The 22,703-nt window shown below is 42.4% G+C and overlaps 1 protein-coding gene across 1 annotated transcript in view; it reads right to left on the bottom strand.

Moving 5' to 3' along the window:
• LOC106585212 (neural proliferation differentiation and control protein 1) overlaps positions 1–22,703 on the bottom strand; it is a 50,880-nt gene that overhangs the window by 13,698 nt on the left and 14,479 nt on the right. The window contains exon 2 of the mRNA XM_014171170.2: positions 7,939–8,100. Within this exon, the coding sequence (XP_014026645.1) occupies positions 7,939–8,100 (162 nt within the window). The remainder of the gene's footprint in view (positions 1–7,938; positions 8,101–22,703) is intronic.

The following is a 22,703-nucleotide window of genomic DNA, read 5'->3' as shown; positions in this document are numbered from 1 at the left end:
CAACTTCTTAATCATAGCCTCAATTTTGTCCCGCACATTGAATATAGTTGCGGAGAGTCTCTGTAATCCTGGATTCAGATCATTCAGGCGAGAAACTCGTCATCATGCAAGTGGTCAGACAAGTGAAAATTAAAGAAAACTTTAAGTTTGCCTCTCAATTAAAAAAAACGTGTCAATACTTTGCCCCTTGATAACCAGCGCACTTCTGTATGTTGTAAGAGCGTTACATGGTTGCTGCCCATGTCATTGTATAGTGCAGAAAATACAGAAGAGTTTAGGGGCCTTGCTTTAACAAAGTTAACAATTTTCATTATAGTGTCCAAAACGTCTTTCAAGCTGTCAGGGATTCCCTTGGCAGCAAGAGCCTCTCTGTGGATGCTGCAGTGTACCCAAGTGGCATCGGGAGCAACTGCTTGCACGCGCATTACCACTCCACTATGTCTCCCTGTCATGGCTTTTGTGCCATTAGTACAGATACCAACACATCTTAACCACCAAAGTCCATTTGATGTCTCAAAGCTGTCCAGTACTTTAAAAATATCCTCTCCTGTTATCCAGTGGTTTGCAGAAGAGGATGTCTTCCTTAATTGACCCCCCATAAACGTAACGGACATATACCAGGAGCTGTGCCAGGCCCGCCACGTCTGTTGACTCATCCAGCTGTAACGCATATATTTCACTGGCTTGTATGCGAAGCAGTAATTGTTTCAAAACATCTCCTGCCATGTCACTGATGCGTCGTGAAACAGTGTTGTTTGATGAAGTCATTGTCTGTATAGTTTTTTGGGCCTATTCCCCCTGCATTGTCTCAGCCATATCCGTGGCAGCAGGAAGAATTAAGTTCTCCAGAATAGTATGGGGCTTGCCTGTCCTAGCCACTCGGTAGCTCACAATATAAGACTATTCTAGCCCCTTCTTATTAATAGTATATGTTGCTTTTATACATGTCTTACTACTTGGAAGTCTTAATTCTCGCTCAAAAAACTCCCGTGGCTTATTTTTGTAATTGGCATGTTTTGTTTCTAAATGTCTGCGCAAGAGTGAAGGTTTCATCGAGTTGTGAGCTAGTACTTTTGCACATCTAACACACTGGCTGAAGAAAGGCACTACTCCCAATATAAGTGAACCCCAAATCAATGTAGTTCTCATCATATTTGCGCCTATTCGATGGTCCAACGTCCCTGTCTGTTCGGTACTTTCCCGGGTAAGGGGGCAGTAGCTCATTGGCTGCATCAGATTCACTGTCAGTGTCCATGCTAGCTGGGCTAACAACAAATGTAGAATTACTGATGCTAGCATTGGATGTGCTCGTGGAAGCAGAACAATATGTCGTCGACAGGTAGTACTGCTGGTAGTAGCAGTACAACCAGTAGAGCTGGTGTGGGCCTTACTTTTTTTAACCAATATCAATGTTCGAGCAAAACATTTTTAGATTTTTTTTTAATGTGAATCACATTTTTATTCGGCGTACCCCAGTTTAGGAATAGCTGGATTAGACTATTGAAAAAAAAAAACATGCAGGGCTTGACATTAACCCGTTTATGCACTTGTCCTTCAGACAAGGAGGAGGTGACTGAAAATGTTTTGTTGATGCAGGAAACCACTTTACAGTGCCTTGCAAAAGTATTCATCCCCCTTGGAGTTCATCCTATTTTGTTGCATTACAACTCGTTACAACTTGTTGCATTACAACAATTTAAATAGATTTTATTTGGCTTTCATGTAATGGACATACACAAAATAGTCCAAATTGGTGAAGTGAAAAAAATTACTTGTTTAAATTTTTTTTAAATAAATAAAAGGAAAAGTGGTCCGTTCATATGTATTCACCCTCTTTGCTATGAAGCCCCTAAATAAGATCTGGTGCAACCAATTACCTTCAGAAGTCACATATTTATTTAAATAGATTGCACACAGGTGGACTTTAAGTGTCACATGATCTCAGTATATATATCTCAGTATATATATATATATATATATATATATATATATATATATATATATATATATATATATATATATATATATATATATACATACATACATACATACATACATACATACATACATAAATATATGTGTGTGTGTGTGTGTGTGTGTGTGTGTGTGTGTGTATGTATATATACACACACACACACATACATACACACACACACACACATACATACACACACACACATACATACATACATACACACACACACACACATACATACACACACATATACATATACACACATACACATACACATATATATATATATACACACTGCTCAAAAAAATAAAGGGAACACTTAAACAACACATCCTACATCTGAATGAAATAAATAATCTTATTAAATACTTTTTTCTTTACATAGTTGAATGTGCTGACAACAAAATCACACAAAAATAATCAATGGAAATCCAATTTATCAACCCATGGAGGTCTGGATTTGGAGTCACACTCAAAATTAAAGTGGAAAACCACACTACAGGCTGATCCAACTTTGATGTAATGTCCTTAAAACAAGTCAAAATGAGGCTCAGTAGTGTGTGGCCTCCACGTGCCTGTATGACCTCCCTACAATGCCTGGGCATGCTCCTGATGAGGTGGCGGATGGTCTCCTGAGGGATCTCCTCCCAGACCTGGACTAAAGCATCCGCCAACTCCTGGACAGTCTGTGGTGCAACGTGGCGTTGGTGGATGGAGCGAGACATGATGTCCCAGATGTGCTCAATTGGATTCAGGTCTGGGGAACGGGCGGACCAGTCCATAGCATCAATGCCTTCCTCTTGCAGGAACTGCTGACACACTCCAGCCACATGAGGTCTAGCATTGTCTTGCATTAGGAGGAACCCAGGGCCAACCGCACCAGCATATGGTCTCACAAGGGGTCTGAGGATCTCATCTCGGTACCTAATGGCAGTCAAGCTACCTCTGGCGAGCACATGGAGGGCTGTGTGGCCCCCCAAAGAAATGCCACCCCACACCATGACTGACCCACCGCCAAACCGGTCATGCTGGAGGATGTTGCAGGCAGCAGAACGTTCTCCACGGTGTCTCCAGACTCTGTCACGTCTGTCACATGCTCAGTGTGAACCTGCTTTCATCTGTGAAGAGCACAGGGCGCCAGTGGTGAATTTGCCAATCTTCGTGTTCTCTGGCAAATGCCAAACGTCCTGCACGGTGTTGGGCTGTAAGCACAACCCCCACCTGTGGACGTCGGGCCCTCATACAAACCTCATGGAGTCTGTTTCTGACCGTTTGAGCAGACACATGCACATTTGTGGCCTGCTGGAGGTCATTTTGCAGGGCTCTGGCAGTGCTTCTCCTGCTCCTCCTTGCACAAAGGCGGAGGTAGCGGTCCTGCTGCTGGGTTGTTGCCCTCCTACGGCCTCCTCCACGTCTCCTGATGTACTGGCCTGTCTCCTGGTAGCGCCTCCATGCTCTGGACACTACGCTGATAGACACAGCAAACCTTCTTGCCACAGCTCGCATTGATGTGCCATCCTGGATGAGCTGCACTACCTGAGCCACTTGTGTGGGTTGTAGACGCCGTCTCATGCTACCACTAGAGTGAAAGCACCGCCAGCATTCAAAAGTGATCAAAACATCAGCCAGGAAGCATAGGAACTGAGAAGTGGTCTGTGGTCCCCACCTGCAGAACCACTCCTTTATTGGGGGTGTCTTGCTAATTGCCTATAATTTCCACCTGTTGTCTATTCCATTTGCACAACAGCATGTGAAATTTATTGTCAATCAGTGTTGCTTCCTAAGTGGACAGTTTGATTTCACAGAAGTGTGATTGACTTGGAGTTACATTGTGTTGTTTAAGTGTTCCCTTTATTTTTTTGAGCAGTGTATATACATACATATATATATATACATATACATACATATACACATATATACACATATACATATATACACATACATACATACATACATACATACATACACACACACACACACACACATACATACATATATATATATACACATACACACACACATACACACACACACACATACATACATACATATATACACACATACATACACCTGTTCTGAAAGGCCCCAGAGTCTGCAACACCACTAAGCAAGGGGCACCACCAAGAAAGCGGCACCATGAAGACCAAGGAGCTCTCCAAACAAGTCAGGGACAAAGTTGTGGAGAAGTACAGATCAGAGTTGGGTTATAAAAAAATACCCGCAACTTTGAACATCCCACGGAGCACCATTAAATCCATTATAAAAAAATTGTAAGAATATGGCATCAATCAGAGAGGCTACAAAGAGACCAAAGATAACCCTGAAGGAGCTGCAAAGCTCCACAGCAGAGATCGGAGTATCTGTCCATAGGACTACTTTAAGCAATACGCTCCACAAAGCTGGGCTTTACGGAAGTGGTCAGAAAAAGCCATTGCTTAAAGAAAAAAAAGAAAAAATGTTTGGTGTTCGCCAACAGGCATGTGGGAGACTCACCAAGCATATGGAAGAAGGTACTCTGGTCAGATGAGACTAAAATGTAGCTTTTTGGCCATCAAGGAAAATGCTATGTCTGGCGCAAACCCAACACCTCTCCTCCCCCCGAGAACACCATCCCCACAGTGAAGCATGGTGGTGGCAGCATCATGCTGTGGGGATGTTTTTCCCCATCGGCAGGGACTGAGAAACTGGTCAGAATTGAAGGAATGATGGATGGCGCTAAATACAGGGAAATTCTTGAGGAAAACCTGTTTCAGGTCTTCCAGAGATTTGAGACTGGGACAGAGGTTCACCTTCCAGCAGGACAATGAACCTAAGCATACTGCTAATGCAACACTTGAGTGGTTTAAGGGGAAACATTTAAATGTATTGGAATGGCCTAGTCAAAGCCAGATCTCAATCCAATTGAGAATATGTGGTATGACTTAAAGATTGCTGTACACCAGTAGAACCCATCCAACTTGAATGAGCTGGAGCAGTTTTGCCTTGAAGAATGGGCAAAAATCCCAGTCGCTAGATGTGCCAAGCTTATAGAGACATACCCAAAGAGACTTGCAGCTGTAATTGCTGCAAAAGGTGGCAATCACTCTCCCATTGCTGACTACAAATGATCTCTAACTGGGTTAATAACTCACTAACTAGCAAAGGAAATGAACAAAAGTGCACGTGGCTACTTGTAGTTCTCGCTTTGATTTCCATACAAGCGCATTTACTCATGACTGCTGTCGTGACGTGACTTTCATTAATGTGATGACTTATTTATCTAATAATTACCTACCATGTTGAATTGTTACCAGACTAAATTAATCATGCAACAATTAACTCATTAGGAATTTGGGGAACCACAGAGGAAGTTGTTTAACGAGTTTCCATCTCCCGAATTAAACTGAAGAATATATACATAAGTTATATAAATCGATAAGTCACTTGATCATTACCTCATATTAGTCTCATTCTGAACGTTGCAGACTTCTTGAACCTGCACAAAACCGAGTCTTACTGATCATTCCGTACCACACAATTGATTTGATTATTTATTTACTAACAAACTAAATGATAACAGGACACACACTGATTTGAAACTTAAGATGAAAACAGGTCCCTAGAGGACTAACACAATATGACACTTGTTACAAAAGATGGAGAGTTAAAGAGAGACAACACTTAGATACAGTCGGGAACTACACTCACAGTAATCCTAATACCTTGCCCCAAACGGCTCCCTGTTTGGGTAAGAAGTAATGCATGTATTTACGTGTTGAAGGTCTTTGTCGTGTATCGCTGTTGGACCCAGGCCTTCGTGAAAAGGGTTCCGCTTCGTGAAAAGGGTTCGATTGGGCCTTCTCCTTAGTTCGTAAGTGTAAGTCTCTGTATGTCCACAAGAGGTCACAATGTCCTTCTCCTTAGTTGTCTGTGTTTACTTTCACTCGTTCTGGAAGAGTGGTCTTCTGAGGACAGCTAATCAGCCTGGTCAATGATCCCCAGAGTTGTGATGAGAGCAGTGTAGTCGACGATGATTTGAAGAGAATAACCGGATGGTCCTATTCACTTTCTTAGATACAGTACTTAGAACAGCTACTCAACCGTAACATTGATTGTTAGAGGCTACTTTGTCTTCTTCAACTCGTGACCAATGAAGACCTAGCTGCAGTTTGTGGTCCTTCTAGTCTGTTATGTTAATTCTTAACTCATACTGACGGGAAAAACATCGGGCAAAACATCAAAAACTATGATCTCGATAGAAAACTAAAATTACATTCCTATATTAAAAATATTATCTTCATCCTTGATATATCCTACACAGCATAAAGGATGCAAACCTGATATACACAGTGGGAAAGCTCTTCAAGTTACAATATATTTTTGCTATATCACTTTTATATCATTTTTAATGACATGACAAAATATAAATGAATATCCCATTTTCCATCTCTCATCATTCCCCACATTCGGATGTTGAAATATACTGTACCAGTGTTTACTGTTAGACGTTAGAGTTTTTGTGCTGCAAAACCTTCCGTAACAAAAAGATTCCATTCAACAATACTAGAGACCAAAAGTAGTTGTCTGCTGCCTACAATTTACGATCGACTTGAGGTATCATAAAACCCCCACACCAATGGCTCTGTAGACGCTGATCAATTGTAGCCTGATCTTTGGATCCTCACAGGAGAGTCATGACACCGCTCATGCTGTAAACATAGTCCAGTTCAAAGTGAATGGCACAGATCCATATATGGCAATGGTATATTTGCAAATAGGCCTACTGCAGCTCTGATTGGTTACAACACACCGATCTGTGTAGAGCACGGGCCTGATTTATATCTGTCAATGCAATAGAATCTTACACCGATGCGTTCTGCTTAAAACAAAATATCTTGCATAGTTAGTTTTGCATACTAAGGGTGATTCTCAATATGCATAATACAGTGCTCCACTCTCATGCTACGAGGGCATTCTCCAACGATGTTCTCTTGAGTACGCTTGTGAGAACGAGAATGTGGAGAATGCATAAAACATTACATTTGAGAAGCACTCGCACTCCCCCTACTGTATTACCTCATGCTTCACCTCCCCATTCACTGAACCTTCTTCCAGTCAGGACAATAGCAACAAGACAAAACAAGATATTCACAAAGCAAATATAATAACTAATATCAGCTAGATATTTGAATCGTAATAATCTAACTAGCCAGCTAGTTAAACAGGCAAACATGACCTTAAACTAATGTTATGCAAGGTAGATGTCAAATTTTTGGGGGTACCTACCAATTCTTCGTGGCTAGCTAGCTAGATAGCCCTATTGACTTATTATGGGCTTGTGATCTACGGTATGTAGGCAGGTAAACATGCTAAAATTAACACAGCATGTATTTATTAACATATCAAACATTTCATTCCGATGGCGGAGTGTATTTTCTCTCGCTTCAGCTCAAATAATGAAATAATTGATTTCAAGCAATTTTACCACATTTACACATTCGAGAAGCGCCCACCATGCTCCATTTCACATACTCCGACCCTTCCATGCTCCAATTTGCGTGCTCGGAGCATGGTAGTATGCTTTTTGAGAAACACCCCAAGTCTTGCATAGTTCGTTTTGTTTCGGTATGTTGCATTGAAAGTGGCTAATATTGCTTTGATTCAATCACAATTCCCACAGTAAAGGGAAACGTTGATAGTGTTAACTAACGGGGAAAACTCTAGAAAGTTGAGTGAAGTTCAAACTAGTGCTTCTCTGCGCAGGCAGATATTTCTTCTGCACGGCAGTCCTGAGGGAGCAGCTTAGCGGGAATATTGGGTACACCTACATCCAGCATCTTTTGAATTTCGGAAGGAGAGGGGATATTTGGCTCAAAGGCTTGGTCAAGGCTTGCAACGAGAGGTGCTTTGTGGCTTTGGCTACTGTTTCTACACTAGCAGTGAAACAGCAATGCATTGGCATTAGTAGGGATAAGTGAACGTACCAAAATGGGGGGCGTGAGCGTGTCTCCTCTTCACTATGCATCTGCCATGTGAGTTCTCTACCAGCGGGTTGAGGCAGGGGCCGCAGTGTGAGCTGCCCGGCTGGCAGAAATGACGCCCTGCTCGGGCACAGTCTAAGCTCCGCGGGCATACTGAAGAAGACCCTGTGGAGATAGTAAGACACAGAGTAACATTAGTATTCACATCCATTTGGATTTTAACACCAGTGCACCTGCGCTAACAGTGAAAAGGCAAGCCTCTCTCTTCCTGACTGTTGGTGCTAACATCAGCAGACATATTACTTAAACATGTTCCTGTAGAAATGCAAATCAAATGTATTGTCAATCAAAACACCAGTCTCTATGACAATACACATTGAGGCTTCCACACAAATTGGACACACACTAGAGAACTAAGCATATAAATAGAATAAACTAACATTATGCACAGAAGCATCTCATGAGTCTTACAGCCTAGCTTTTATCAGGGTGCCTAAGGTGACAACGGAAGAGTGAGTGAGGAAAGAGAGAAAATAGACAAAGGAAAAAAATTGAATCATAATTACTGGCGCCTGACAGTACGTCATCTAATATAATACGCCTCCAGGCCAGCCCTACCACTCAGTGAGCTACAGCTAATCAGAATAGATAATGAGTCCCAAATGGCACCCTATTCCCTGTGTAATGCACTACTGTTGACCAGAGCCCTGATCACAATAAGTGCACTACATAGGGAATAGGGTGTCATTTGAATCACATCTCTAGTTTTGGCTGAGGATATACCTAGTCCGACATCTACTTCACTATCTCTCAGGAAAACCAGCCAAATTCCTCACTGTACCAAATCTCATCACTATGGTTGAGTCAGAGAAACCAAACTCCTTTGAAGTCTGAGGGCAGTCTTTAGTTTGTTGAGTTCGTTATCTAAGGGTCAGACATTATTCTGCAGGTTTAGGCTACCATGGAGGAGGTTGAAATCCTTCACTCTGATGATGTGAACAGAATATTAAACGACATTATTTCTTGGCCGGTGTTTGATGTTGTTTTGGGGCCATGGTCATGTGGCCTCTGTCGCCACCTGACCGGTGCGCAGTGGGGTGGAGGTGGACAGGCTCTCTGGGCTGGGGGACTATATGGGCCAGCAGGTGGGTGCTAAGATAAGGGAAAAGACTGTGCTGTTAGCTAAAGGCCCTTTTCTCATGGAATAGTAACCCTCACTGTGACCAGAACAGTGAGTGAGTCAGTCAGTCTGCCCAAGGCTGCTGACTCCTGTTGGGTTGTATGTTTGGTGTCATGTTGAGTTAGCCTGCCTAGTAGTAAAAACACCTGGTTAAACACCTGACTAAATAATGCTCTCCACAGAGAGTTAGACCAAATGACAGGCCCTGGTCAAAAGTAGTGCACATAGGCCTAGGGAATAGCCAATTGGGACGAAGCCTTAGCCTTTGTGTGTGTGTATGAGAGGTCTTGGCTGGGCTCGACTTAGCAAGGCTGCTAGAGGATTCATACAACCAGCCGTAGGTTTGTTCTTCTCTGCCTGCCAATGCGCTGTAAGCGTTCAATAGGCTGAGGGAAGCAAATAATTAAAAGTAAACTTATCAATATTAACCCCTTACTGATTCTCCCCCCCCAAAAAGAACACAGCCAACCAATGAAAAGTCTAGGCTGCTGTGGTTGCCATAATGACTGCCATGGCAACAGACAGCGTGACATCAGGTGTGAGTCACACTGTGAATGCAGTATCCGAGGATGGAGAGAAGGGGTGGGGGAAGGTGGGATTAAGACAAACTAAGATTAAGACAAACGATAGCGAGAAGGGAACATTTATTTTAAAGTGGGTTAGTAAACTTTAAAGGACATAGTGTTTATTTTAAGTAGTAGGCAACGCTCCAGTCTGCTTCTGATAAGCGTTATCAATGAGATGTTCATGAGTTTTGACCCTGAAAAGCAAAAACAAACCCTTGGATCTCATCTGAAAGTAATACTAAAGTAGCTAAAAAAAAAAATAGCTCAATATCTGGCCCAAATGGCTTGTTTTTGCACTTGACAAAATCAGGCTTCTCAATTGGTTCTGACAGAGAGCAGATCTCCTATAATCTTCATTCTGCACCAGCAGGCTATAATCACCTCCCCATCTTACTTTCCTCAGAGAGCACGGTCTCTCAACAATATGCTAGTCTAGACCCTGGCTATGGCCATGAAACATTAGAAGAAACAACAAGAGAGAGAATAGAATATGTTTCCTCAGCAGCGTGCCAATTTTTTTTTTAAATAACTACTTGAGATTACCCTGTAAACCATGTAATTAAAAATGACAAAAACATTGAAAGGAGAAAATAGGTTGTGAGGGGTATGAACAAACAACAAGACCCAGGTTTTTACAAAGCATCCATGTCAACTAGTGTTGGTCTTCCATAGGCAGCATCCAGCTGCTTGCTGCCTAAGCAGGTACAACTGACTACAAGCCATTCATCGTTCTCCACACCTGTCCGTGGGTCTATAAATCCACAACTGACGCATATAACCAAATCCTCTCTGGGTACACTTGAGGTTGCCTCGTTCATCTGGCAGCACACATCGTGTCCCAAATGGCATCATATTCCTATCTAATGCTCTACTTTTGACCTAGTATTAAGGGAATAGGGTGCCATTTGGGAGGCGCTGTAGTCCATCTAGCAGCATTCTGTATGCAAAACAGAAGACGTAAATGCAGTACTGCAATCTCTCCAACTCTACCAAACTGAGGTGAGTCAAGTAGACTGTCTCCTGCATTTTGATGTGAAGGGGTTTTATGCCTATGCCAGAGTCAATTCCATTTAAAACTACTGAAGACCTGGAAAAGAAAAACAATGGTAATAATATTTTGGGAACTCCAATGAATTCATAAACATAATTCAAATTTAACCCTTGTGTGGTGGTCATGTTTTTGTTATTCACCCAATGTTTGCGGGTCTCATAACCCAATACTGTTGTTGGTCTTTTAAAACAATACAGTCGTAACAATTTACGTAAAAACTTAAAATGTTGACATATCAATTACAAGCAATATAGACAGCATACATGGTTAACATTTGCCATTTACCTCTGCTAGATCACATATATCAATAAAAGTGCTATCCCTTTTTTTATATAATCAAGACATGGGTGGAATAAAATCATGTTAGTCTTGAACAAATATAAATGCAAAAGTTATCACTATTGATGTTTATTGCTTTGAATTGAACCAATTGGAAGGACAAATTTGACATTTTATGGGAATTATAAATGAGTCCCATTGAACACAAATTAAGGCCAGTCTACACACCACATGGACAGAGTTTTACTGTGTGTGTTTGTGTGTAGCAAATGTATTTCTTGATGCATGTGTTCTCTGTGTCTTCCTGTCCTTTGGTCCACACACACGTCGCAGCGCTTCTTCTTGTTGCTACCGGCTGCAATCTAGAATGATGAAAACACTTAGTTGAGGAATTTTACTAACATCTCACTCACATATATAGTTACAGCAGGCCAAGGTAGGAGAGTCAGACACACACCATCACTCATACTTACATCCAGTATTGGAGTTGTTGGTTCTGTGGGTCGGGCGGATGGGGCACCAGCATCCTCCTCCTGAATCCTCCTCACGATGGCCTCTGAAGCTGGGGTCCTTGGGATATGTTGCCTCCTCTGGATTTGAGGTCTTACCCAGCTCCTCGAGGAAGAGCCGTCCCCTCTGGAGCTCTGTTCCAATCTGGGTTCAACGCCATCCAGATGACAAACGTGTTGTACACCGAGACTTCCAAGATGTTGAAGAATATCACAAGTGGCCAGCGTAGGGTTATTCTTTTGCAGCTGTAGCCAGTCACCAGCTTGTCTAAATTGTCCACCCCTCCTTTTATGGCATTGTAATTTTACGTACTGTTCCTACCATCGTCAGCTTCCTCGAGGAGCTCCTGTCCCAGCTTGTGCAAAGTAAAAACGTGTTGCATGTGATGTTGTGGCCAAGGAGTCCGTGTCACATCCAGGACAACCCACATCCATTGGTTCTTCTCAGGGGCTCCTCCATCTAAACTGCCACGTATACACTTGTAAGTTCCACGCATATGATGAAGCAGCATCACAGGAAGCTCAGATCTTGATTCCATATTTTGCGGGTTTAGACAGTATGTACTGCCTGAAGGGGCAATGGCCCCTAAATGGCATAAGCTGCTCAGCAACAGTAACGTTGGGCCCAGGGTTGTAAAACAGGGGAAGGCGGTCCCACCCACTTGTCCCACACTGACCGGATTGCAGCTAGCTTGTCTCTCTGCCGCCTATGTCCTTCACAGAAAATGAGCAAAGGCCAATGAGTCTCAAGTTGAAAAAAGTATTTATTGTATCATTATTCTTTCAGTAAACATTTAAAATGGGCCCCACAGACACCACACAAGGGTTAATTGACTCAAATTGAAATGGTATGACTATGGGGATTATCAAAGCACTACGGCACGGCACGGTACGGTCTAGGCACGTGCGATAGCTCCTCCACAACCTGCCACCTATTAGGGCTGGTGATCCTCAGGGCTAGGCAGGCTGTGTGAGGTCAGCTAGCTAGCTGTAAGCTGCTGTCAGAGGCCAGACAGTCTCCATCAAGAGCCTTCTATTTACAAATAGAAGACTGCCTCTATCAAGCTGTCTGTCTGTCTGTCTATCCGTTTGAGGGAGGTCAACAGGAAGAGTCCAGACTGATTAGCATTCTCTTTTAGGCTAATTGTTTACTATTAAGACGTAAGTATGTCCCAAATGGCACCCTATTTCCCATATAGTGCACTCTTTTTGACCAGTGCCCTATGGTAGTAGTGCACTATATAGGGAATACTAGGATTCCATTTGGGACACAGCCTTACACTCTTCCAGAGGGTGTTATAGAAAAGACACAGTTCTATATTGGGCCCTTGGTTCACTTCTGCTCCATCTGTTTAGAGCCATTTTCTGTTTACCATCAAACAGCACATTCGAGTGACGCGTGTGCATCCCAATATCAAAAAGCGCTGTAGCAGGATAGCTAACACTGATGTCGGGACCTTGACAAATTTATTAACAGTGAGTGAGTGATGACCATATTAACACGCAAGACTGATGGCTATAGCTATGTTCAACAAGTATATTCATCTTCTGGCTTTATCTCTATAATGAACAAAAATATAAAACGCAACAATTTAAAAGATTTTAGTGAGTTACAGTTTATGTAAAGAAATCCGTCAACTGAAATAAATGTATTAGGCCTTTACCTATGGATTTCACAGGCAGGGGTGCAGCCATGGGTTGGTCTGGGAGGGTATAGCCAGACCCAGCCAATCAGAATTAGTTTTTCCCCACAAAAGGGCTTTGCTACAGACAGAAACACTCCTCAGCACCCCTCAGCATCCCACAGGTGAAGAAGCCGGATATGGAGGTCCTGGGCTGGCTTGGTTATACGTGGTCTGCGGTTGTGAGGCCGGTTGGACGTACTGTCAAATTCTCTAAAACAACCTTTATCAGCTACCTTTTTCACCTGTGTAATGCTGTCCTCCTGCTTACTCTGAGGTTCAGACTGAATGCAGTGGTAAATGTGTTGCTCACAATTAACAGCAGCAACATGGACCTGTTAAATTGACAAGAAAGGTGTTGATATAGCTGCGTTTAGGCATGGCTTCCTTGTTTTGAGTATGTTAAGTGTGTTTCTCATTCTGCTGGAGTGGACCCAGTATTTTATATAAAACCTACCTTCCTTGTCCAGTTTTTCCATTTCTAACTCACCCACCAAAATATACTGTTTTTACATGCCATTTGTTCTGGTCTAATTCCTAAAATGGAAAAGCATAAGAATCTGTGCGCTCTCGGATAGTAATAATACTTCATATGGTGCTTTGGGATGTCCCAGGTTTGTGGCATTGATTAATAAATAATTTAATGTTTACTTAAAAATTCAGATGTTTATATGTTATGTATAAAAGGGATACACTCACCAGAGAGTTTATTAGAGACACCCATCTAGTACTGGGTCAGACCCCACTTTTCCTCCAGAACAGCCTGATTTATTCGGGGAATTCTACAAAGGTGTCGGAAACGTTTCACAGGGACGTTGGTCCAGGATGACACGATGGCATCATGCAGTTGCTGCAGATTGGAAGGCGGTACATTCATGCTGCTTACAGCCCGTTCCATCTTATCCCAAATATGCTCTATTGAGTTGAGGTCTGGAGACTGCGCAGGCCACTCAAGAAAACTGATCTTGCGGTCATGTTCCCCTCCTCAATTGTCCAGTGTTGGTGATTGCGTGCCCACTGAAGCCAATTTCTCTAGTTTTTAGCTGATAGGAGTGGAACCCGGTGTGGCCGTGACAAGGATCAACGAGTTGTGCGTTCCGAGATGTCGTTCTGCACACCACTGTTGTACTACTCCGTTATTTTTTTGTTTGTGGCCCGCCTGTTAGCTTGCACGATTTTTGCCATTCTCTTCCACCCTATACTCAACAAGCTGTTTTTGCCCACAGGACTGCCCCTGACTGGATGTTTTTTGTTTGTCACACCATTCTCGGTAAAGCCTAGACACTGTCGTGCATGAAAAGCCCAGGAGTTTAGCCGTTTGAGACACTGGATCAGGCACTTGGCACCAATGATCATACCACGCTCAAAGTTGCTTAGTCACACTTTCCTATTCTATCATTCAATCGAACAGCAACTGAATGCTTCGATGCCTGTCTGCCTGCTTTACCAACCTGCCCTCCAAACACACCTCTGTTGTCTTCAACCAGGATCTCAGCGATCACTGTCTCATCGCTTGCATCCGTAATGGGTCTGTGGTCAAACGAACACCCCTCATCGCTGTCAAACGCTCCCTAAAATACTTCAGTGAGCAGGCCTTTCTAATCGACCTGGCCCGGGTATCCTGGAAGAATATTGACCTCATCCATCAGTAGAAGATGCCTGGTAATTCTTTAAAAGTGCTTTCCCTCACCATCTTAAATAAGCATGCCCCTTTCAAAAAATGTAGAACCAGGAACAGATATAGCCCGTGGTTCACTCCAGACCTGACTGACCTTGACCAGCACAAAAACATCCTGTGGCGTACTGCATTAGCATCGAATAGTCCCCACGATATGCAACTTTTCAGGGATGTTAGGAACCAATATACACAGGCAGTTAGGAAAGCAAAGGCTAGCTTTTAAAACAGAAATTTGCATCCTGCAGCACAAACTCCAAAAAGTTCTGGGACACTGTAAAGTCCATGGAGAATAAGAGCACCTCCTCCCAGCTGCCCACTGCACTGAGGCTAGGAAACACTGTCGCCACCGATAGATCAGAATTTCAATAAGCATTTTCTACGGCTGGCCATGCTTTCCACCTGGCCACCCCTACCCCAGTCAACAGCCCTGCACCCCCCACAACAACTTGCCTAAGCCTCCCCCATTTCTCCTTCACCCAAATCCAGATAGCTGATGTTCTGAAAGAGCTGCAAAATCTGGACCCCTACAAATCAGCAGGGCTAGACAATCTGGACCCTCTCTTTTCTAAAATTATCAGCCGAAATTGTTGCAACCCCTATTACTAGCCTGTTCAACCTCTCTTTAGTATCGTCTGAGATCCCCAAAGATTGGAAAGCTGTCTCGGTCATCTCCCTCTTCAAAGGGGGAGACACTCTAGACCCAAACTGCTACAGACCTATATCTATCCTACCCTGCCATTCTAAGGTCTTCGAAAGACAAGTTAACAAACAGATCACCGAACATTTCGAATCCCACCTTACCTTCTCCGCTATGCAATCTGGTTTCCGAGCTGGTCATGGGTGCACCTCAAGCCGCACTCAAGGTCCTAAACAATATCATAACCACCATCAATAAGAGACAATACTGTGCAGCTGTATTCATAGAGCTGGCCGAGGCTTTCGACTCGGTCAATAACCACATTCTTATCGGCAGCCTCATCAGCCTTTGTTTCTCAAATGACTGCCTCGCCTGGTTCACCAACTACTTCTCAGACAGATTTCAGTGTGTCAAATCGGAGGACCTGTTGTCCGGACCTCTGGCAGTCTATGGGGGTGCCACAGGGTTCAATTCTCAGGCCGACTCTCTTCTCTGTATACATCAATGATGTCGCTCTTGTTGCTGGTGATTCTCTGATCCACCTCTACGCAGATGACACCATTCTGGATACTTCTGGCCTTTCTTTGGACACTGTGTTAATTAACCTCCAGACGACCTTCAATGCCATACAACTCTCCTTCCGTGACCTCCAACTGCTCTTAAATGCAAGTAAAACTAAATGCAAGCTCTTCAACCGATCGCTACCAGCACCTGCCCGCCCGTCCAGCATCACTACTCTGGACGGTTCTGACCTAGAATATGTGGACATCTACATAGGTGTCTGGTTAGACTGTAAACTCTCCTTCCAGACTCATATTAAGCATCTCCAATCCAAAATTAAAGCTAGAATCGGCTTCCTATTTCGAAACAAAGCATCCTTCGCTTATGCTGCCAAACATACCCTCGTAAAACTGACTATCCTACCGATCCTTTACTTCGGCGATGTCATTTACAAAATAGCCTCCAACACTCTACTCAGCAAATTGTATGCAGTCTATCACAGTGCCATCCGTTTTGTCACCAAAGCCCCATATACTACCCATCACTGCGACCTGTATGCTCTCGTTGGCTGGCCTTCATATCCGTCGCTTCATTTCTGTCGCCAAACCCACTGGCTCCAGGTCATCTTTAAGTCGTTGCTAGGTAAAGCCCCACCTTATCTCAGCTCACTGTTCACCATAGCAGCACCCACACGCAGCACGCGCTCCAGCAGGTATATTTCACTGGTCACCCCCAAAGCCAATTCCTACTTTGGCCGCCTTTCCTTCCAGTTCTCTGCTGCCAATGACTGGAACGAACTGCAAAAAACATCACTGAAGCTGGAGACTCATATCTCCCTCACTAACTTTAAGCACCAGCTGTCAGAGCAGCTCACAGGTCACTGCACCTGTACATAACCCATCTGTAAATAGCCCATCCAACTACCTCATCCCCATACTGTATTTATTTATTTAGCTCCTTTGCACCCCAGTACCGCTACTTACACACTCATATTCTGCACATCTATCACCCCAGTGTTTAAATTTGCCATCCTGTAATAATTTCGCCACTATGGCCTATTTATTGCCTCACCCCCCTTATCCTACCTCATTTGCACACACTGTATATAGACTTTCTCCATTGTATTATTGACTGTATGTTTGTTTATTCCATGTGTAACTGTGTTGTTGTTTGTGTTGCACTGCTTTGTTTTATTTTGTCCAGGTCGCTGTTGTAAATCAGAACTTGTCTTCAACTAGCCTACCTGGTTAAATAAAGGTGAAATAAAAAAATATATAAATAAATTATATAACAAGCCATGACTCACTGTAGGTGCGGCCCATTTTCAAGAATGGATGGCGTACCTTAAACTGGCCGGTGAGAATGTATTGTTTACTATTTTGATTTCTTTAAAAACAATTGTTGGAGTTCAGGTGTTTGACCTGATTGATGGGTGACTAGGTGCAGTTTTTTATGATTATTCATTTATGATTGTGGATAGATAATGCAATGTGTTAAACTGGCTTAAAATCTGCAACAGGACATGTCAACAAGTTACTTCGGAATTGCTTTAATACAGCCGTCCATTCTATTACCATGAATTGAAAGAGATACCCCTTGTTCATATAGTTGTCAGAAATGATAAGGGATTTAATCAAGACCTCCACCGGCTGAAGGAGAAGAGAATCTGGTAAAATAAGGGTATGTTGCTAATATCATCTAGGTAGGTAGCTCGCTACTTATATTGCTGGTTAGCAAAAACTAGCCTACTATTCATGGCACATTATAAATATATGACTGCTACTAGGATAGTCTTCTGTACAAGACCAAAAGGATGAATAAAAACAAATATTAGTTAAATAAAATATGGAAGAGTAAATTAAAAATGTTCAATATATCTTTTGTTTTGGATCAAGGTAACTAGCTAGCTACATGAGAGCTAAAGTGTCAGCTAGAGATGATGTGCAGGAGCCTGCAGGGATTTGTAGTCTTGCATGATGTCTACTTTGATGCTAATTAGCATTTTTGAGTCAGAGTAAATGGAGCCGAATATATTGATAAAAGCCACATTGTCCGAGAGAGATTTACATGGATATCAAAACATCACACCAGGGTAAGCCTACACGAAACCCAGCACTTATTTGAAGTGTTTCTAAAATCCACAATAAATAAAATGAATGGTGGAAAAACAATTGGAACCATTTCAGTGTTTGACCGCTAGGTTTTATGGGTATTATGACACGTCCATTGTGGAGCTCTATAGTCCCATTTAGTAGCCGACTAAACTCCACACTATTTATGATGCAGTTTAGCAGCGGCTGGTGTGAGCAGACTGGAGCTCAAACATCACATAAAATCACGAAACCCTGGAAAAAAAAACAAGTTATTTCAGCACCCAAAAAAATAGCCTGCAATTACACAGAACAATGTTGTGTGTAAATGCAGGCTATTCTGTGGGTGCTGAAATCAATAGTGTATTCATTTTAAGAAATGCCATTTTATGTGACGTCGGAGCTCCAGTCAGTCCACACTAGTAGCCGCTCAACTCCAATTGTAAATCGTGGAGTTTAAAATCGACTATATAGTTGACCCATGATAACCTGGTTTATTTTTCTATTCACACAGTAAGACAAAAAGCCTCACTGCTTGTCTCCTGTCCTGTCATATGAAATGAGTATATGACAGTATACTCATGAATTATAAATCACAGAGCCCTTTTTCAGTCTGGTTACCTTCTAGCTGTGGTCGATGGCATATGGGTCTTAATGACGCAAGCCAGTTATGCATATATTAGTGATCTATTCCATATTGATAGCAGGACACAATACATTTGAGACAGAACAGTTTGCACCTGAAACCAATGCAAATTAGTCATCTCCAGATGCAATTTCCAATAATCTGGTGGCCAGTTGAAGTGGCAATCTGGGATTCAAACAACAGCTAAAAGTAGTGCACAACATAGGAAATAGGGTGCCGTTTGGGAGGGACAAAGGACACAGTGGCAACAGAAATATGAGTCATACTGCAGCTCAATGCTCTAATAATATTATGTCACATTTCCTCAAAATGTTCTCTGGGGGAAATGGCCTGAAATAGGAAACCGTTTGCCCTCTGTGCCTAGTGGCCATGGTCTCACGTGTATTACATAGAATTGTTAATGGTGTTTTGTAAGTGAGCACGCTATACTGTAGGGCAGGGTCCCCCAACTGGTTTAATTTGACCCCCCCCCCTTATAAAAATAAACAAGTCATGTGTTGGTCCCATTTTCATGAGCTGAAATAAAAGATCAAGGAAATCTTCGATAAACACAAAAAGCTTCTCTCAAATTTTGTGCACAAATCTGTTCACATCCCTGTTAGTGAGCATTTCAAGATAATCCATCCACCTAACAAGTGTGGCATATCAAGAAGCTGATTAAACGGCATGATCGTCACACATGTGTACCTTGTACTGGGGACAATAGAATTCCACTCTAAAATGTGCAGTTTTGTCACACAACACCACAGCTGTCTCAAGCTGAGGGAGCGTGCAATTAGCTTACTGACTGCAGGAATGTCTACCAGAGCTGTTGCCAGAGATTGAATGTTAATCTCTCTACCATAAACTGCCTCCAACAGCCATTGAAGAGGAGTGGGACAACATCCACAATCAACAGCCTGATCAACTCAACGTGAAGGAGAAGTATTGCGCTGCATGATGCAAATGGTGGTCACACCAGATACTGAATGGTTTTCATTAACTGTAACTCAGTAAAATCTTTGAAATTGTTGCATTTATATTTTTCTTCGGTGTATATTTTGTTGCATTTTCATTGTTGGACATGGAATAAAAAAAAATACTAAGTGATTTTAATTAAAATCCAAGCGTTTTGCTACACCCGCAATAACATCTGCTAAATGTGTGTATGTGACCAATAAAATTGATTTGAATTGTGAAAATCTGTTCCCAAGTAAACCCACACATAATAGAGAGATGTGATCGCATACAAATATATCTGTTTGGGCTTCCTGTGGTCAATTTGCAGTGTAATAATTATTTGTAGTCAAGTTCCAGCCCACCGACCATTCTAAAAAATAAAAATAATTTATTATATAATATAAATAAATCATTTTAAATAAATCATTTTAAATAAATCTTGAAAAAAAAAGTAAGAAATCAGCCAGTGGCTGAATTTAGTTGATGATCCCTGCTGTAGGGTCTGAAGTAACCTCGTCCCAAAGCTCAATTTCTACCACATAAAGGGAAAGCCGGCTGGGGACAAGATTAGGTCTGAAAGTATTGTACTTATAAATGTAATTATTTCTATGGTAGACATTGAATATTTCCATTACAACAATGTCCAGTAGTGAGTGTGATCTCCCCTGAGAGAACCTACAGGTGTGAACCCATGTGAACCATTGAAGGTCATTGAGACCCCCCAGTCTGTTGTATTATAGAAATCCTCAGCTGCCAGGCAGATATTTCCTTTCCACACAACCTAATCCTTAAATTAATTTTCTCCCCTGTGACATTCTGCACAGCTATACAAGGACACAACAAGTCAACCTTGCATATGGCAATCACTGAACTGGATTGGCCTGGTAATCCATATGCAAGGTGAACTTCTTATGTCCTTGTTTAGCCGTGCCGAACGTCACAGGAGAGAATTATGTTTTTTAGGCATAAATGTATAAAGATCTGACAAAAACAAGTTTATTCTGTCCTTAATGCACTTCACATTATTTTACCTCCGTTAATCCAGACTGCGCACAGATCCTTCCTTGGTTATGATGAAACAACTGACATGTACTTAAAATAATTAATATGGATAAACAGAGTAGTAGTACCCTTATGTTTCTGGTACTGAAAACAAAAATATAATGTAATGGATATATAATGGAATGTTGATTTACTGATCAACATTAAAAATGTTAAATCAAACAGATTCAGGGGTTACAGAACACAGTTTAGGCTAATTAATGATTTATTCTATACACGAATATCCCTGCTTTAAATGATGAAGAGACTGACTAAAATAGAATGGATTAAAATTATTCCCATTGATCAGTGTTTGACAGCAGCCGGGAATGAGTTAGGCTTCTATTCCAGTGCCTGAGTGGCTATATTATTAGAAATGATCCCTCAACCTTAATTTGAGGATGTGTAAATGTAATTACCTTCATATGATATGAGCATTTATGGGAATGGAACTCTGCAATGGAAAATCTTTGTTGCGTAAAATAAGAACCTTTCGTAAATAGTATTCTATGATTCAAAGTACTTTGGTTTATTCCTCTTCAGAAAACAAAGGAGGATTCAAGAGCAAAGATGGTTTTAGACATGTCAAGTGTCCTCTTAGTAATTACAGTATGTCAAGTGTCCTCTAGAAATACAGTATGAGAAACAGGACATAGGGTAACCGTGGGGTGACTAGCCCCTCCTGTCCAATTGATGACACAAAAAAAGAAATGTTTGCAGAAGAAAAACGGTATGTAGTTGACGGGCATGCTTAGGAAAACAAACTTTGAAGGGAAATAAGTGGCTATAGTTTAGAAAAGAGCCGTTTTTCCCCCCAAGCGATTGTGGTAACGTAGAGGAACTCAAGTCCTTCTGTTCTCCCGATCTAGAATGGTGACCGCATTACCTCCAGAGATAAATATCTTTGGTTATTGTCACTGTGGTGTATATTACCCCCGAGCTGACACCACGACGTCTCAAGGAACTACACTGGATTTTGTGCAATTTGGAAACCACATATCCTGAGGCAGCATTTATTGTAGCTGGCGACTTTAAAAAAATAAATCTGAGGAAAAAGCTCAACACATGTTCTCTGCTACACGCGGAGAGATTACTCTTAACCATTGTTTCTCTTGCTTCCAGGATGGCTACAAGGCCCTTCCCCGCCCTCCCTCCCCCAAATGAGATGAAACCTACATCCTGCTTCTCCCCGCCTACAGGCAGAAACTTAAGCATGAGGCAGCTGTGGTAAGGACTGTTCAACATTGGTCTGACCAATCGGAATCTATGGTTCCAGATTGTTTTGATCAGGGAGAGACTGGTCACTTTTGGGAATAGTATCGAAATATACTATGACTCAGTGACTAGGTTCATCAGGAAATGCATAGAGGATGTTGTTCCTACTGTGACGATTAGAACTTATCTATCCAAAGTTTTTGGTTTGGATAACAAAATTTGTGCAAAACTGAAAGCGCGAACCACCGCATGGAACCATGGCAAGGTGACTGAGAACATGGACATGTACAAACAGACCACCTACGAGCTTCTTAAGGCAAAATGACAGTACAGGGACAAAGTGGAGTCCCAATTCAAAAGCTCAGACATGAGAAACGTGGCAGGGACTCCAGACACTCAGGTACTATAAAGGGAAAGCCTGCCACAATGTGGACACCGACGCCTCTCTCCGGGACAAGCTAAACACCTTCTTCGCCTGCGTCGATGAAAACACAGAGCCGCCGATGTGGGCTCCTGTCGCTCACGAGGACTGTGTGCTCCCGATCTCCGTGGCCGACGCGAGTAAGCGTGTTAAGCGTGTTAACCCTCACAAGGCTGCCAGCCCAGACGGCATCCTAAGCCGCGTCCTTGGAGCATGTGCAGACTAGCTGGCTGGAGTGTTTATGGACATATTCAAATCTCTCCTTATCCCAGTCTGTTGTCCCTACTTGCTTCAAAATGTCCACCATTGTTCCTGTATCCAGGAAAGCAAAAG

Source organism: Salmo salar, chromosome ssa24 (genome assembly GCF_905237065.1).
Source record: "Salmo salar chromosome ssa24, Ssal_v3.1, whole genome shotgun sequence".
Lineage (NCBI taxonomy): Eukaryota > Metazoa > Chordata > Actinopteri > Salmoniformes > Salmonidae > Salmo > Salmo salar.
The sequence above is the reverse complement of the archived record's forward strand: the minus strand, read 5'-3'. Positions and strand labels throughout refer to the sequence as shown.